Source organism: Eleutherodactylus coqui, chromosome 5, assembly GCF_035609145.1.
Source record: "Eleutherodactylus coqui strain aEleCoq1 chromosome 5, aEleCoq1.hap1, whole genome shotgun sequence".
In the NCBI taxonomy this organism is placed as follows: Eukaryota; Metazoa; Chordata; class Amphibia; order Anura; family Eleutherodactylidae; genus Eleutherodactylus; species Eleutherodactylus coqui.
The window spans coordinates 109251550-109269657 of NC_089841.1; the positions used below are offsets into that span (position 1 = coordinate 109251550).

At 41.6% G+C, this 18108-nt stretch overlaps 1 protein-coding gene across 1 annotated transcript in view; it reads right to left on the bottom strand.

Annotated features, from left to right (window-relative positions):
• The window catches only part of SKIC3 (SKI3 subunit of superkiller complex), a 114102-nt gene that overhangs the window by 84497 nt on the left and 11497 nt on the right, over positions 1-18108 (bottom strand). The window contains exons 7-14 of the mRNA XM_066603004.1: positions 15316-15414; positions 12052-12160; positions 7237-7377; positions 6310-6411; positions 6095-6228; positions 4439-4525; positions 1988-2091; positions 1041-1167 (exon numbers count right to left, since the gene is read on the bottom strand). Of these exons, the coding sequence (XP_066459101.1) occupies positions 1041-1167; positions 1988-2091; positions 4439-4525; positions 6095-6228; positions 6310-6411; positions 7237-7377; positions 12052-12160; positions 15316-15414 (903 nt within the window). The remainder of the gene's footprint in view (positions 1-1040; positions 1168-1987; positions 2092-4438; positions 4526-6094; positions 6229-6309; positions 6412-7236; positions 7378-12051; positions 12161-15315; positions 15415-18108) is intronic.

Below are 18108 nucleotides of genomic sequence, written 5' to 3' on the forward strand. Positions count from 1 at the left end.
TTTTAGAATATTAAAATCTAGATTTGAAAAAAAATGTAAAAATTTCTAAAATGTAGCATCTTTCACACTGAGCAGAGTCCAAGGCTCCTTTAAAATGGGATAATTATTGCTCCTATGCTTTCACACACGAGTGATAACATTCAGTGAATGGAGGTAGTGAGCTGGGGATCGCTTCCAGCTGCCCACCTTTTACAGTTGTTCAAACTGATTGCTGAACATAAGCAAACAAATTATCCTTCGTTGTTCAGGCGCTGACAGCGTTTACACTGCAGGATTATCGTTCAGATTGGCACAATCCAAAGATAATCACTTCATGTAAAAGGGCCCTAATAATAGTGTGATACTCCTGTAGAGAAAACTTTGCAGCAGTCATCTTATTATCACCACAGACAAGATTGCACTGAATGGTAAAGCCCCATATACACGCAACAATTATCGCTCAAACTTCGTTCAAAAATGTGTTTTGAGCGATAATCGTTGCGTGTAAACACTTCCATCTTTCACTCTTCGACTAAAAGATTGCAAAATCTGGTCATACTGCAGGATCATTTTTAGGTGAGTATAAAATCCATCGTTCAGCCGGAGAAAGGTAGCAGGGACCACACGCTGTGTTCTCCACAAGAGCAGCTGATTATATCCTTTAAAGCTGACAGCCCACAGCAGCCCTTGTGAAGACAATGCAGCTGAGTGCAAAGTCCAGACCACATGCTGGTATTTGCAACCATCTGCTAGAAGCTCATTTACATGCAAATAAAACTGATAAAGTGCTAATGGGCATTAGTGCCCTTTAGTACTTTATGCAAAATGATCACTAGAACTGTCAATCTTTCATTGGTTTGAAAGATGGTCTTTGCTTGTAAATGAGCCTTAACGCCTATATTAAGATAACACAGAATCCGCAATCATTATATGCAGTGAAGTTGCATCTGCACACTCATCAGAACATACTATTACATGCTATTGCTATAAGCACCGTGGTTGTACCTTGACAGCAACAGGTGTCAGGATGTTATACACAAACAAATAATCTTACAAATTACCTTTAAGAACTGTGTAACTGCCTTAGTTTTATCTCTCTTGGTTTCTTCACTCATAAACCAATAAGTTAAACCAAGGCAGAAATAGTGGTTTGCAACCTCTGGATTCTTCCCAATGGCCTTGAAAAGACTGAAAAAAACACAGTTTCTTTAATGGTAGGAGTACACAACTGCCTTATTACACAGTTTAGGTATACCACATCCCTTAGGGTCTTTTGTCACTGAACGCTTCTCTCCATTGCAGGATCAGTCCCGGGTTTCCATCTTTAATGTAAAAAATGGCATAGGAACAGAAAGCAGCAAGGACTCAAGAGAGAACCATAGGGGTCAATATGAGTGATGAGGACAATGCTTTTCTATCCTGCTTTAACCCTTTCCAATCCATTGTCTGACCTGTGAAGACATTATGATTTAAGGCTGTACAACTCCAATGTTGGAAGACATCCGTTAGGGTACTTTTACTGTATATTGCCAGCCTCTCTGCTGCTGGAGCCTATCCAACGTGTCACCTCATGCAGTACTGGCTTTAGCCAGCAGATAGTGCCATTGTATAATGGCAGAAAAAGAGTAAGCCCCCTAGGAAAACCAGGATATAAATTGGACTGGAAAGGGTTAAAGACGATCATGGACAGAAGAAATAAAGCAGTCATAATATTGTGGACTGCATTTTTCCCCTTAGCTCTCTGCTGGAGAGGAGTGCTGCTGACACACTTGATTTTGTAGGCACAGAGATATGAATCGGAGACGAAAGAGGTCTCTGTCTCACCAACTGAGCCCTTATGGTTCCATCCTGTTTTCCGTCCCTGAGACCCGGGACAGAGCCAGCACTGGATATAATTCCATAGTGAGAAAAGACCCCAAGCAGAAATTAAGTAAGACAACCAGCTGACATTGCAGAGACCTTTAGAGAGAGTCTAGTTCCTTGCCAAGTGCACAGTATACCAGATTACCTTTTCTCTGCCTCGGAGTAGTTCTTTTGACTGTAGTGAATCTGACCCTCCAAAAAGTAGGTTTCTGCAAACTCGGGATGCGTCTGTTGGAGTTCTCTAAAGACCTGATAATGGTGCAAAACCATACAACAGAATGGATGATTTCATGACACATGGTATAGTCTATCCAGAATCTAAACACAGGAACAAACATGGCGTCAATCTATTTATTACTCCAGTTATTTGGAAGGAGTTCCAAAATAAAAAACAACATCAATGGCGTCCAAACCTATCATGAGTTTACAGATTTCTAAAAATATTTCCATATAAGAAGGCTCTAGCAATGAATACCTGCAATTTCGGATAGTGAAGTATTTAATTATCTGTACAAATCCTTCTTTAGACAAGACTGACATGTCTGAGGCTATGTGAGCTATCAGGGTAGTCTTTGCTGTGTCCCGCTGGCAGTACTCCTGCATTTGCTGCCAAGCAGAAGCACAGTCAGAAATGAGTATAGACTGCTGAGTTACTGAGCCGCTGATCGTCATCACATACTGAACGGCAGGTCTTCATCACATGTCAACATATTTAACCACACTCAGCAACAGAATAGTGAAGTTCAGTCGTTCTAAAAACTTTGTTGTTTTTTTTTGCTTCTTATTAAAGCATACCTGTAGAAATAGAGCTTATACATTTTTCACGCCACATGTCAATCTGCTGGGCCGGCCTCTCCTGCTATAGTGTTTCCCATTAACTCGCCTTTCTATTATGCTGTGATGTGGATGACATGCTAGACCTTATCCATGGAGCGATGCAAAGTCCAGTATCTATCATTTACATGTGGAGCCGGAAATGTATAAACTCAAAATCCACAGGTATGCTTTAATAAAGAGCAATGACAAACTAAGTTTTTTAAAACAGGTTAACTTCACTATTCTATTGTTGTGTGTGCTTTAAATGGGTCCTCCAGTATGTAATCATAATAAAGAGATAGAGTTGGCACTCATCTCTCCCCACCGACGGCTCCAGGTCTCCTCACGGACGCCATGTTTGCAGGCTGCAGTCAGCCTATGCCGTCCAGTAAACAGGCTGCTGTAGTCAATGGCAGAGCAGCGACAATCACTTAGCTATGTCACTGGCTGCAGCAGCAGGTTTACAAGATGTCAGAGGCTGACTGCAGCCTATAACCAATACAGAAGAGCGGAGAACGAGCGGGGAGAGGTGTGAGCTCTATATTATGTTTACACATTGGGGACCCGATTGTAGAAAAAAATATTTTATCTCAGACAACCCATTTAACTGCCAGGAGTGAATGTATTTAAGCTGACATAGAAAAAAATGGACTTTTGGTATAACGCACCGTAAAATCACTTTCTCGTCACATTCATTGGGGGACACGGCAAGACCGCGGGTATAGCTGATGCCAATAGGAGGCAACACTAAGCGAAGAAAGAGTTCATCCCTCCTACCAGCTATACCCCTTCTTCAGGCACTGAACTAAATCCTTTTGTACGAAAGCAGGAGGTAACCGACAAAAACCTGATCTTGAGCCATACAGACTATAGGTAGAATGATAGTTCTAGGGAAAGAGTCAGGCCAGACCGAGGGACGCCTTAGAAAAGACGTCAGTGCCAGTATAGGCAACTGGGTGGGTGCTGTGTCCCCCGATGAACGTGATGAGAAAGTGATTTTACAGTAGGGTATACCAAAAATCCTTTTCTCGTCCCTATCATTGGGGGACACAGCAAGACCTTAGGACATTCCAGAGCAGTACAATAGGGGGAGGGGCCAGAAAAAAAATAAGACACTAGCCTGTTCCCAGAGGGCGCTAACAAGCGCTGACTCCATCGTGGATAGCAATTAATGCCTGCCTGTTGGACATAAAGATAAGAAGGCAGAAATACGTTCCTGTTCCACTGCACTTGCTGTAATGGAGGATGGGAGTTGCTCCAGGGTGGGGAACTCCATGGCTGGTGGGCATCAATCTATTGCTCATAGGCATGATTGAGTCCCATATTTTCCTTTGGGTTGGGTGTAACAGCACAGCATAGACACCATACTGTTCGCCCATCCCGTAGGAGGACAGGAAGAGACCTGCCTCCCCGTATATTCCCACAATCTTTGTCTTTTCCTAAAGACCTAATTAACATGTCTGCCTCTTGCAGACACTAAGCTAAATCTGATATAGTTCAGTGTCTGAAGGCGGGACAAATTATTTCTATGCTTAGTGTTGCCTCCTAGTGGCTTCAGCTATACCCAAGGTCTTGCTGTGTCCCCCAATGATGCGAACGAGAAAATAATCATAAACATAACACGGAATTTACACCAAATCGCATAAGAATTTGTTCTTTACAGGCTGTGTAGTGATTGCATGCAAAATGAAAAATGTGTGTTGCAGTTCAAATGTCCTGAGTACATAGTTACCAAAAAAGTACCAGTCCATATATGCAATCAAGTTGGACAAAGGCATACCTTTGATGCTTCTTCTAAGGATCCCTTCTTTAAATATACTTGGCCTTTCAGGGCAATTAGAACTGGGTCACCATCTTTATTGGAAATCTATTAAGAGGACAACACATTTCACTACCTGCAAACCTTTGACATTGCAGAAATCGGTTTTGCTTTTTTACAGTATTTAATACTAGTATCATCTATACAAAGGCAATACACCAAAGTCGTGGTCTCCATATCTTGGACTAATAAAAATGAACAACCCCCAAGGAACTGCTTTGTCACATAAATAGATCAGAACTAAAAGGTTCCCATTCAGCCAAACAGCCATTTATCCCGACTCTCCAATGCACATGCATGCTCAGTTCAGCTGAATCTTCAGTATGCAGAGTGTAGAAAGCTGCAGAGCTCTGATGGGGACTTACTGGCTAACCACACTCTCCTATGTTTAAGTACAGAATTCAGACGTGTGTCCTGGCCTGACCACGGGTCTCCTGACCAAAACTCAGAGCATCATACAATTTAAATAAGTAAATATATGAAAGAATGCAACTTTAAGGGGTTTTCCAATGACTAAACTCAGGTTAGGTCATCAATAGTTGAACATTGGGGATTTGCCGTTCTGGTAAAATGCTTATTTTGTCTCCCAAGAAAACACAATAAAAGTGATCAAAAAAGCCATATGTACACCAAAATAGTAACAATAAAAACTACAACTCGTCACGGAAAAAACAAGACTGCACAGAGCTACGGCCATGAAAAAAATAAAACAGCTGTGGGACTTTGAATACAACGATGTACAAGTAAAAATACTTTCCAAAAAAGAAAAAAATAATAATTTTATTCAGCAAAATTGGAAAAACCTAAAAAAAAATTTTTTTTGCATCATCATAATCATACTAACCCACAAGGAAAAAAAAGTATCATGTATTTTATGCAGCACAATTAACGCTGTTTTAAAAAAAATGGCAGAATTGATGCGTTTTCTCCCCTTGAACTCCAATACAATACATTATATGTGCCCAAAAATGGTACCAATAAAAACTACAGTTTACCACGCAAAACATGAGCCCCCATACGGCTACGTCGACAGAAAAATAAAAAAGTTATGGCTTTTGAAAAGTGGAGACGAAAATCCCCCCCAAATTGTTGTGTCCTTAATGCCAAAACAGGCCGTGTCCTTAAAGGGTTAAAGTCCATGTTGTATCCTACAGTAGGTACTGACAAGCCTGAGGGAAAATTACTTATTAATACCAAACACAAAGAATAAATGTGATTTTCCGACATCTAGAAACTACAATTTTTATGTAAGTAAAGCTTAATCACTATGTATTAAGAAAGCTATCCAACTTTCTCACTATGTTGCAATCACAAAGCATTTTGATCACGGCATCAAAGTGGTTAAATGGCCAGGACTGAATCTTTTCAAGATGTAAACAAGAATGTTTCCATTCAATTACAGCAAGCGCAGATCATGAAATAGAAGGCATGCTACAATGCACTGACCTTCTTCATATGAATTGCAGTAAAATGTAAAGCCCTTTTACACATGTTTACCCATCTAATACCATTTGTTGCCTTGATACATATTAATGAGGGGTGATAGTGTGCAGGTAGTATACCACATGAGAAGCACAAGAACATCCACAATGTGAACTAATTACAGACTTTCAATACCTGTTCCAGGACTCTTAGTATCTGGTCAGAGTGATCGGCATCTGTGCACTGCAGCAAAGCCTGCGCCTTCAGCCCAAGGGCTCGATCCTTCAGGTCTCCAGGAGACAAATCATCCTGGGACAGAAGTTTGATGGCTAGAGAAAAGGTTTAGATGAGTCATTACTAAACTTACATTAAAAAGGTATTTGCTGTAAACACTAATAATTGCTCCTCACCTTGTTCACAGGAGACCACAGCCTGTTCATGTTTGTGTATTTTCAGTTGAGCTTGTGCAAGAAAGTACGACGCACTCGGACATGAGTTCACCCGCTGGACTCCTGGAAAAGCAGAATGTAATATTATCATTGCATATACAGTGCAAGCTTACATCCTACATACAACTTCAGCATCTAGGTGGTTGCACAGAGGACAGTGGGTCCCCTAAGTCACCCCATCGGTATCCAGCTGAGCACTCAGAGTGGAGTATGCAGAACACAGCTGGAGCGCTGTCTTCTGCATACTCCTGCTGTGTTCATGGAGCGCTCAGCTGGTATACAGCTGAGCGCTCTGAGCGGGATATACAGAAGACAGCTGGAGCGCTGTCTTCTTCATACTCCTGCTGTTTTCTCCGAGCAGGATACCAGCTGAAACAATAGTATCAGTGGTATCCCGCTGAGAACTCAGCGCACAGTCCTGATAAGACTCCTCGTTGTTTTTCAGCTAGCTGAAAGTTAACGATGAGCGAATTGCGCACGAAGGCCACACGCTTAGACACGACGATTATCGCTCAAAAGACGGTTTTTGAGCGAATTTTGAGCGATAATCGTTGTGTCTAAATGGGGTATTACTCTGCATTCTCCATTGTACTGGGCCTCATCGAAACTGTCTAAAAGAAAGACTGTGTCTGTTGCCCATATCAACCAATCACGGCACAGCTTTAAATTCTGCAACTGCTCTGGGCAACAAAGTTTTTCTTTTAGACCCTTTTGATAAATGAAGACTGGTGTGTCCAGGAACTATCACATACTACCTGCATATTGCACTGGTTGACAGGTTCACTTCAAGGCTATACTATTATTCACAGTAACAAATGTGGCTCAGATCGCACCTAAATTATTGTGTTTTCTCCCAGCTTTTACTATACATTACACAATGAATGTTACCTTGGGAAAGGCTTTCCGCTGCCATGTCAAACTTTTTATCATGTAAAGCTTTGACTCCTATTCCTATGAGACCATGACCATTGGATGACTCCATTTCAACTAGCTTATTGTAACAATTGACTGCTTCTTTCCCGATGTCTCCTGCAATACAGCAACAGAAAGAAAATCAATACTACTTATTAATAATGGCGTATAATTAAAGAGCATTGCTTTGGAATGTATGTGCAACCCAATAAAATAGCACTCCCCACCAATTATTGGTCCCGAAGACCCAAAACACCCTGGACCTGAACTGCTCCCAGATGAATATATTCTATGATCTAATGATTATTATAATTATGGCAGGCAATCAGCAGTGAGGAGGTGGTGAAGGATAATGGTGTACCTTTGTCTCTCAAAGTCTCTGTAATTGCCAATAGTCCTAAGGAGCTTTGTGCACTACATCTTGTGCACCATTTTCTTCCTGGGAAGTGGAAGTCTTGAGGACCTTGATTGAAGAGGTGTGCCTCCTGCAGACACTAAGCTAAAACTGAGCTAGCTTGGTGTTTGCAGGAGAGGTATAGCTAGTAGGAGGATTTAGCACTGCTTCGTGTTGCCTCCAAGTGACAGAAGCTATATCCATGGTCTTGCAGTGTCCCCCAATGATATAGATGAGAAATATTATGCACCTGCATTCGCTGCAGATTTTGCTATAAAAACCAAATTAAAGTAAGTCTGTCACCTGATTCTAGCAGTTTAACCTAATTACATGACAATATGTGGGAAGTTTGATGAAGATAACTATACCTATATTATATTTAATAGATGCTCCAATACAGAAATATCAAGGTTTCCGTGCTTCAAGAGCAGTATGCAAATTAGCAGTAAACTGTCTGATGGGCAGTTCACCTCCAACACTGGTCCAGCCTCTCTACCCTTTTCTTTCACCTAAACTCGCGCATCACGGGCTTGGTTAAGGTAGCCTCCAGCTCAGACAGTTTGAGACCCCATGCATTTCAGCTATTCTGCACCACACAGATGATGGCAAATGCCCGTAATGTCATTCATGACACGAATGGACGCAGGTAAGTCACTGGAACCCCGAGTGTAGCGCAGGCACAGAATAGCTGGTACAAACTGCATCCGGGCACTAATTTGCATACCATGCGGGAAGAGCGGAAACCAGGAAATGTGTGCATTGGATCATCTATTGAACACAACAAAGGAACAGTTCTCTTCATCAATCTGTCCTACATCTTATCACACAATTATGTTGCTAGCATCAGGTGACAGACTTCATTTAAGGAATTGCATGAGCCATTTTCACACACCATATGTGCCACCAATGCTGTGGCCTTATCCATATAGTAGTAGTGCTGTAGGTAATCATCAACCCTGCACTAAGACTAAGGCCAGGGCTACATGAAGACTTTGGCTGTGATACATTGTGCAATCAAAGATCGCGGTGTAGCCCTGCGACCTGGCAATCTAACTGAAGTCAAAGTGCGTTGCTGTGCGGCTCACAAGTTGCTGCAACCATGAGAAATACAACTTTGCTGGATTTCTTGCGATTGGTCATCATACCACGAGCCCTACATGTGGTCATCAGCTCTATTCATAGGGGCAATGAGGATGCAGCATTCTAATAATTCCCTGGGACCCTAGAGGATGGAACCCCAGCTAACATACATCCATCACCTGGCTTGTGCAGCATAACTAAATTAGGAAGTGAAGGGGAAAGCTCAGGACAGAGAAACGGCCATTTTCCCCAAACAATGGAGAAAGGTCTTCGCTGTGTCCCCCAAGCAGTTTATACCTCAAAATGGTACCAATTAAATCTACAAGTCATGCAGCTCAGTTCTTAGTTGTTTGAAAACAAAACTGTATACATTGTGCAAAGTAAAAATAAAAAAATAGTAAAACCTATATAACTTTGGTAAACTTTTATTAGAACTACAGAAACCACACTGGGGTGAAGCGCTCGTTGTTTCCGTAGGCTCCAGCCTGGTGGCCGGTAACCATAGCAGCAATTTCCTATTTTGGTTATTAAAAGCAGCAATGGGTATAACCCATTTAAGGAGGCTCTGTCACCATGTTTTTGCAGCCCTCACTGAGAGAGCACCATTAGGTAGCACCTGTCACACTGGTTGTAGTGATAAGTGCTGTATGTATCTGTGCAGTAGTTTTGGAGAAACTTTCATTTTATTATCCTGCTTCCATGAAAATAAGACATAGCATGATTTTCCAGAATTTTTGAGGATGTAAAATGATTTTTCAGGCTTTTTGAGGATGCTTGAAATATAAGCCCTACTCCAAAATTAAGCCCTGCTAACAGTTAATTAAAAAGTCAATTTAAATAGTGTCCAGGCAGCTATACATGTAAAAAGGTTAAACCTTTTTGAACAAAAATTAATATAAGACACTGTCTTATTTTGGGGAAAATACGGTAGTAGCACCCAGACACAGAACTAGTCCTGCAAATTAAAGAGCTGCAGGCTGGCCACACCCACCCGGTCCTCTAGCCAATGATTGGCAGCTCTCTATGCACAGTAATAGGCAGACAGCAGTTAATCATTGGCTAGAGGGCGGGGTGGATGTAGTTAGCCTGCAGCTCATGAATATCCAGGACTACTTCCAGTAGTCCTCTATGCATGTGTTACTACTGATAAAATGTACGTTTCTCTCAGACTACTGCACAGATCTACACAGCAGACACATCACTAAAATTACTGTGACTGTCACTACCTTGTGCTGGCCTCAGAAGGGTGTGAAATGATGGTGACAGGGTCACTTTAAGGCTGAATTAAACACCAGGTATATTTATATGAGACAAACGCAAAGTCTACAATAAAAAAGTGACATTACCGGGAGGGTTTTCTCAATTTTAATGTGACTGGTAAGGGGTTAATTGCAATGAGAATATATGCCCAAGATTTGTAAGCACTAAAGCTAACTTCACACGGGCAAGCGCGATGTGTGGCCGTGAATCCCGCACCCATATCGCACTCCCCATCATGTGAAATCCCCAGGGATCTGAGGCATTTTCATGTGAAACAGCCTCATATCTATTCGGAGATACAGGGATCCTCCAGCGTGGCTGTCACAGAGGATCATGGAGTTTCTCCCATTGCTTTCAATGAGGGAGGGCGCTGCTGCCGCCGGCTGCATTGAAAACAATAGGCCTGCGATGCGAGAGCACGCACAAGATAGAACATGCCGCAATTTATATCCTGCATAGCATCGCTTGCGGTGCCATGTGGGAAAACATCGCTCATGTGCGTGACCCCATTCAACAGACTCTCTCAAGGCGCGCAAATCTCACACGATTTTATCGTCTGCGTGAAGCCGGACCGAGTGAATTCCGTCAAAAGGAGTCGTCCAAGTTTAGAAAAAATGGATATGCTCTTATCTTGCCAGAGCACCACTCTAGTCCATAGTTTGTGTTTAGAATTGCAAAACTTACTGCGTGGACCCTCAAACTAATAAATTTAAAATATAACTTTTATTCGCAATACTTAAAATAAAGAAGAACAAACACACATACATATATAATATAAGATGAGGACGTATCAGAAAAAATATATATATAAATTCTGATCGATGCCACTTATAAGACGATACTAAAGCTCTAGCCAGAATAGAGTATCCCCACTTGATGCTAATATCATCAGTAAGGAGACAGAAACAAAATAAAGAAAGAAAATGAAAAAAACGGCGGCATGTCAGTCCTGATGGTGGTGATATCTATATCTAATTTAACCCTAGCTGGTCTCCTTTTTTTTTTCTTTTGCAACAAAAACGGCGTTATATTGACTAGGAACTATACTTATGGTCTCAAATTACCTCGGAGAGTAGATTTTTATTTTAATTCTCTTCTTTATTATCGCTGAGGGATAACAGATACGTTATCTTTTGAAGATTTTGTCTTTTTTGAAGCCACTACCCAGCTATATTATCTTTTGCTGGTATTTATCTAATACAGCCATTATCCGGTTTTACGATTTTTTGCTGGAATTGTTCTATTTGAACCCCTGAGGAACCCACTTTTTGTGGGGGAAACGCGTAGGGTTTTTTTACCATCGCTCAGGTTTTCCGTGATGTCGTCCCTAATTATTAGGATGACACCTGAGCAACAACGTTAATTACCTTTCTGTAAATCCCAGGACAAAGATTATATAATAGTTGAGTGCAAATTTTTGTCATTCGACCTGGCTGGTCTTTATTTCCTTGAAAAAAGTGGCATCAGGTCATACTATTGCTCAGGCATTGGCAAGGTCACCCCTTATTAGGATAATACCTGTGCAATAATTTTTCTCCATCTTATTGACTCAGGACCATCATTACAGAACAGTTAAGTGCAAAGAAAAACTTTTTTGCTACCACACTTGATTGGTCCACACCCACTTATAAGTGGCATCGATCAGAATTTATATACATTTTTTTCTGATACGTCCTCATCTTATATTATATATGTATGTGTGTTTGTTCTTCTTTATTTTAAGTATTACGAATAAAAGGTATATTTTAAATTTATTAGTTTGAGGGTCCACGCAGTACGTTTTGCTAAATCTTTTCTCTGGACTGATACTGCCTCTGTGAAATTCGTGTTTAGAATTGCAGCTCATCACATTATTGGGGCTGACCAGCAATACGAGAGTGGCACTGTTTGAGAGGAAAAAAAGCGGATTTATTTTTGTAATCATGGACAAGCCTTTAAGTGGAACCGAAGAGAGCGCACATTTTTTCTATCCCCAAAAACAAAACCTAAAAAGTTTTCGTCAAACATACATCTTACTATATGAAATACTAAACGTTAACTGAGCAAAGAATGCTTACCAGATCTGATGTAATGCAGGCTAAGCACTTCCAGAGGATAACAGTAAGACGGGTATGTGATAGCCGTGCGGTTACAAATCTCCTTCAATTTTGTCTCTTCATGTGGCAGCTTAGGATACAGAAGACAAGGGAATGATATTACATAGTGCTGTATAGTTAAACTACTAACAATGACCTGTCCGTGCGTGCGTTTGTGAGTGACTCACATGCTCCGCCCCTGATCACATGCAGGTGACGTCATCAAAGGTCCTTCATCCCCAGTGAGGGAATTACATGCTTCGCCCCTAATCACATGACGGTAACATCATCACAGGTCCTGTACGCACACTGCTGCTGTCCAGCTGGTTGTTTATTAGTATTCCATAGCAACTGAGGCTGCAGGAGGTTTGTAGTCCGCCTGTAATCTGCACAAGGATGCAGGACCTTTGATGACGTCCCTGTAATGTGATAAGGGGCAGAGCATGTAACGCCTTCACTGGCGATAAAGGACTTTCGATGATGCCGTCATGTGATCAGAGGCGGAGCATAACGGTGACGTCATCACAGGTCCTTCATCTCCAGTGCTGTGCTGCTTCTGATCCCTGTTGAATGGGATAAACAATGTACGTAGCAGTGCTGTGTGTGTAACATGTATGTAGCAGTGCTGTGTGTGTAACATGCATGTAGCAGTGCTGTGTGTGTAACATGCATGTAGCACACCTGCGTGGCGCATTGCACTACCATAAACACTGGTACTATAATTTCCTTATATTAAATAAGGACACACCTACAAAAAAACCTGCAAAATCAGCTAGTAAATATACTGAAGACAAACTTGTAAAGGAATAAAACATTCTGCATGCCAAAATTTTCCTATTTAATGGAAAAACATGAAATTAGATGTACTGTCTTGGAATTGGTACTATAAGAGTGATAGATTGTAAACCTGAGCAGGAAGTAATGGGAGATTACAGCCCGTGTAACACAGAGAGCAGTACACTGATGTTATACAGGCAGCTGTAAATGAGTAGTTACTATATACAGTTTGCGCACAACTTACTATTTGAGTCAATGTTGATGAACATAGGACATTTTCTAAATGAAGCAGATAGCAGAAATTCTTGCTTAAAAGGATTTTCCAAGTACAAAGCCGGAAGTCTGCTGAGAACCTGACCATCATGCGCAGAAGCACAGGGGTCGAAACGTTAGTGGAAATTAGGGGAAAAAAGCCTCTTTTTAGGGCACATAATCTGCGCAGAATGGAGACGAACCGCTGTATCTTTAATGCGCAAGTATATTGAAGAGTGTACTGTACGGGGATGACTGCTCATAAGATGCACTGTTACATATTGCCTGGAATACCCCTTTAATGTTGCTCGTTGGTCAGCTGGCTCTGTGTAACCGCCATGTTTAGCACTGGACATCCTTGCATGAATATTGCACACCTTTCCAATACTTAACCAATTCACGATCGCCTAATGTAAATTTCCGTTGGGTGGTCGTGAAGGGAGTATGAAGCAGCCTCGAGAGCCGCACCCCTTCAATCATTGCAAGCTATCAGCTGTTTCTAACAACCACTGGTAACTACAGCAATCAGTTTTCTCTCATCACAGTAGTTAACTCTTTAGAAGGCGCGATCAAAACTGACCGTGTCTATGCAGTCAGCAGGAGGGGGACGACCCCTTCCTGCTTCCCATTAGCAGTGAAGGCTCCCGGGGCTGCTATGCATAGATGCTCATCAAATTCTGCTCATGGTTTGGTCGGCAACATCTAATATCGCTATTTACGATGTTAAATCTTATGAAAAAACTTTTCATTGCTAAGAGAGGGAAAGTCTGGCCTTCTGTTCCCCACCACCCTTCGAAACCAGCTGAGTGCTTGAGTGCAGCGCTATTTGCGTAGCTCTTATTGAAGTTACAATATACTGCGCTGTGCTACACCTTTTCCATAGCACTTACTCACTTCAATGGGAGCTACAGAAACAACTACACTGAAGAGCTCCACTGTCTTCATAGTTACCGATTGGGAGGCTGGAAACAATAGCAGCGGTTTCCCATTAGCTATGAAAACCCAAGATCAGAATACTCTTAGGCCTCATGTCCACGGGCAAAAGAAGAATTAAAATCCGCAGCGGATTTTTAACTCTTCTCCCACCCGCGGATCCGCACCCCATAGGGATGCACTGACCACCCACGGGTAGATAAATACGCACGGATGGTTAACAAAAGTGATTTTAAAAAAAAATGGAGCATGAAAAAATCTGGACCATGCTCCATTTTCGTGCGGGTCTCCCGCGGGCTTCTATTGAAGCCTATGGAAGCTGTCCGGATCCGCAGGAGACCAAAATAGGAATTTACTCACCTGCTCCGGATCTTCCCTTCGCCGCGACTTCATCTTCTCTCCGTCGCGGCTGAATCTTTTTTCTTCGGGCCGGCGCATGCGCGGGGCACGCAACCGACGTGCCCTGTGCATCTGCCGAGCCGAAGAAAGAAGATCCGGCCGCGACGGGGAGAAGATGAAGCCGCGGCGAAGGGAAGATCCGAAGCGGGCGAGTGGTAAGTTGGTTCTTATTTTAAGCGCTCATGTCCGCGGGGCAGGAGGGACCCGCTACGGATTCTCTATGGAGAATCCGTAGCAGGCCTGATTTTCCCCCTGGACATGAGGCCTTAGGCCTCATGTCCACGGGGAAAAGATTATTTTAATCCGCAGCGTTTTTCCCGCACGCGGATCTGCACCCCATAGGGATGCATTGGACACTCGCAGGTAGTTAAATACCTGTGGACGTCATTTTTCCCTTCAGGCGCGGATCCGCGTGCGGGAAAAAAACCGCGACATGCTTTATTTTAGTGCAGGTCTCCCGCAGGCTTCTATTGAAGCCTATGGAAGCCGTCCGGATCCGCGGAACACCCGTACCAGAATTAAAACTCACCTGTCCGGACGCTGCGGATCTTCCCTCTGTCGCGGCCGGATCTTCTTTCTTTGGCCCGGCGGATGTGCATGGCGCATGCGCGCGGCACACTGCCGGCGTGCCGAACACATCCGCGGGGCCGAAGAAAGAAGATCCGGCCGTGACGGAGGGAAGATCCGCAGCGTCTGGACAGGTGAGTTTATTCTTATTTTCAGCCCTCATGTCCGCGGGGCAGGAGGGACCCGCTGCGGGATTCTCCATGAACAATCCATGGCGGGCCTGATTTTCCCCGTGGACATGAGGCCTTAAAGGTTGTAAAAAGTCAGCATGACCCACAGTTGTACCACTAGTATAAAGGCGCATATCACATGTTTTACCTTAGACAAGCAGAGAATGTACTGTTGATAAAGTGCCTTGTGTTCTTCTGCCGGCATCTCTTCGACACAGGAAAGGGCATTTTCAAATGCATTTATTAACTGTAATGGAAGCAGAAGGTTATTCATATGAGAAAGCCAACAAGAAACACGTGTTTACATTACCGCATTTAACCTTTAATGTCACAAGCATGAGGCTTTTAATAGTAAGTATAGTGAAACATGAACAAGAACGTGGTGCCTTCAGTAAAGTAATAACTGCTTGTCATGTTGACAATTTTTAGATCTTAACCCCTTAACGCTCCATGACGGGTCAATCCCTTTCCATACAATGCGGGTGCTTGCTGTTTCTTATAGCTGACACCCGCAAGCAACTGCTCTGATCAGCAGAGTTAACCCTCTAGATGCCGCCGTTAGTTCTGACAGGGGCGTTTAAATGCCTCGATTGATGTTCGGGGGTCTCAAACGGCCCGCCACGATTAGATTGTGGGGTGCCGTGCAGTTGCCATGACAATCAGGGTTTTCTGAAAGCTGCCAGGGCTGCCATTGCACATTGCCTCTCAAGCCGTGCCTGTGAGATTGCAGTATAATGTAATACTAGGAGGTTAATATACCTGTTAAAGTATTTCAAGTGTTTTTCATTATTAACTAATATTAAACATCATGTTGTCACAAAAAAACCTCAAATAAATGTGGTACTCAGCCAGATAACATTTATTTTATTTTTGTGTACTTTCCCCTCTTTTGTTTAAAAACAAAAAAATTTAAAGACACCCACATATTTGTTATCACTGCATCCGTAACAACCTGTGTTTTGTTTTTCTCCCTGCCCTCAAATAATATTTAATAAGAATTATGCAATACATTATATATGTACCCTTAAAAATGGTACCAATTACAGCTCACTATGCAAAAAAAGCCTTCACATGCCATGTCAACAGCAAATTAAAAAGTTATGGCTTTTGAAAAGTGGAGATGACATCCGTAGGTCCAAAATATGTTGCGTTACTAAGGGGTTAATGGAGCATGCTCAGGCTGAACAGCTAACATTACACAAACAAACATGAAGTCATCAAGTACTTAAAAAGCAATAAAAGAGAACTTATTTTATCCAGATTCCATTTTGCATAAGTTAACCAATTTGTATAACAAATTTCAACAGCGAGGCAACAAAATTACCATAACGTTATTTTCTGGGAGCAAAAATAGCTGCAAATCAGCACAATTCTGATGTACAATGTCAACCAATTCCATAATCACAGATCGCAAAATTGGTTTGGGAAGCGAAAAGGCAAATTTAGTATAAAAATTAAATTTTAAGGAATATTAATGGAGATGCCTCTATTTTTATTTTTTAGCCTTAGTAAGAACGGTTCTGACACCATTATATTATTTATTTTATTAAACTCACTGACAACATGGAAATACAGATAACAACACTGTGCAACAAATTTTTTAACATTTTTTGCAATTGATAGGTTTTTGTAAATTCAAAACCTGCTCATTACACCGGTAAAACGTAATAATAGCAGCATGTCCCATTTTCAAGTTATTTAACCCCCTAGTGACCAACAATTTTTTTGGGTGACATAGCTACATGAGGGCTTGTTTCTTGCGGGAGGAGTGGTATTTTTCAATGGTACTATTTAATTTACCATATAATGTGCTGAAAAACTTTTTAAAAAGTTCTTAGTGGAGTAAAATGAAAAAAACAACAAAATTCCGCCATCTTTCGGTGTATCTTGTTTTTCTGCGGTGCACAAACTGCAACAAAAATGATGTGATAACTTTATTCTATGGGTCAGTACGATCACTATGATACCAAACTTATATAGTTTTTTTTGTAAATTTTTTCAAAGAGATTTAATTTTATTTTTAATATTTTGTGCCACCATCTTCTGCGCGCAATAACGTTTTTATTTTTCTGTCCACATAGTTGTGCGAGGGCTCATTTCTTGCAGGACGTGCTTTAGTTTGCATTAGTACTATTTTGGAATATATACAACTTTTTGATCACTTTTTATTGCATTTTTTCTTGGAGATAAAATGACCAAAAAAGCGCATTTCTGGTGTTCTTCATTTTTTTTCCGGACGACGTTCACTGTGCAGGGTAAATAATGCATTACTTTGATAAATTGGACTTTTACGGACGCAGCGATACTAAACACGTATTTTTGTTTTATGATTTTGATTTTTTTATTAAGTCTAACCAATGACCTGTAAAACACAGTTAATTAATTACAACTTACTGGTGGATGATCCACAGCGGTTCTGCCCGTTGAAACATACCCTATATGTTACATAAACCTACCCTTATAGTGTTCAGTCAGCACGCGGTGTGTAACAGAGACTGTGAAATAGTTGCGCAATCACTTTCGTTCTTTTTATTAAGCAAGGTTAATGGTGAGCCTACTGGATTAATTGTATAGGCAGATTTCAAAAAAATAAAGTACAACAGCAATTGGATTAAATTATTCCCCATAATAAGAAAACCTTACGTGGCAGAAAAAAACGGATATCATATATGAATTCACCGCACTAAAGTTACTATAAGCCGCCTATCTGCTTATATGTTACAACAATTGTGTTGCATGGTGTAATCTTTCCCCATTGTCAAAGATGTCAACTGGCTCCAGAGGCGCCCAATGGTCCCCTATACCATATAAGACCACATTCGTTCTATACGTGTCACGCAATAGCTGGGAAGGCTTTAGGCTAAGTCTCTGTTCCTTGTGGTATCCATTTTTTTAACTATGTCTGTGCTAATGAGAACAAGTCATTTGTTCCAATATTGCA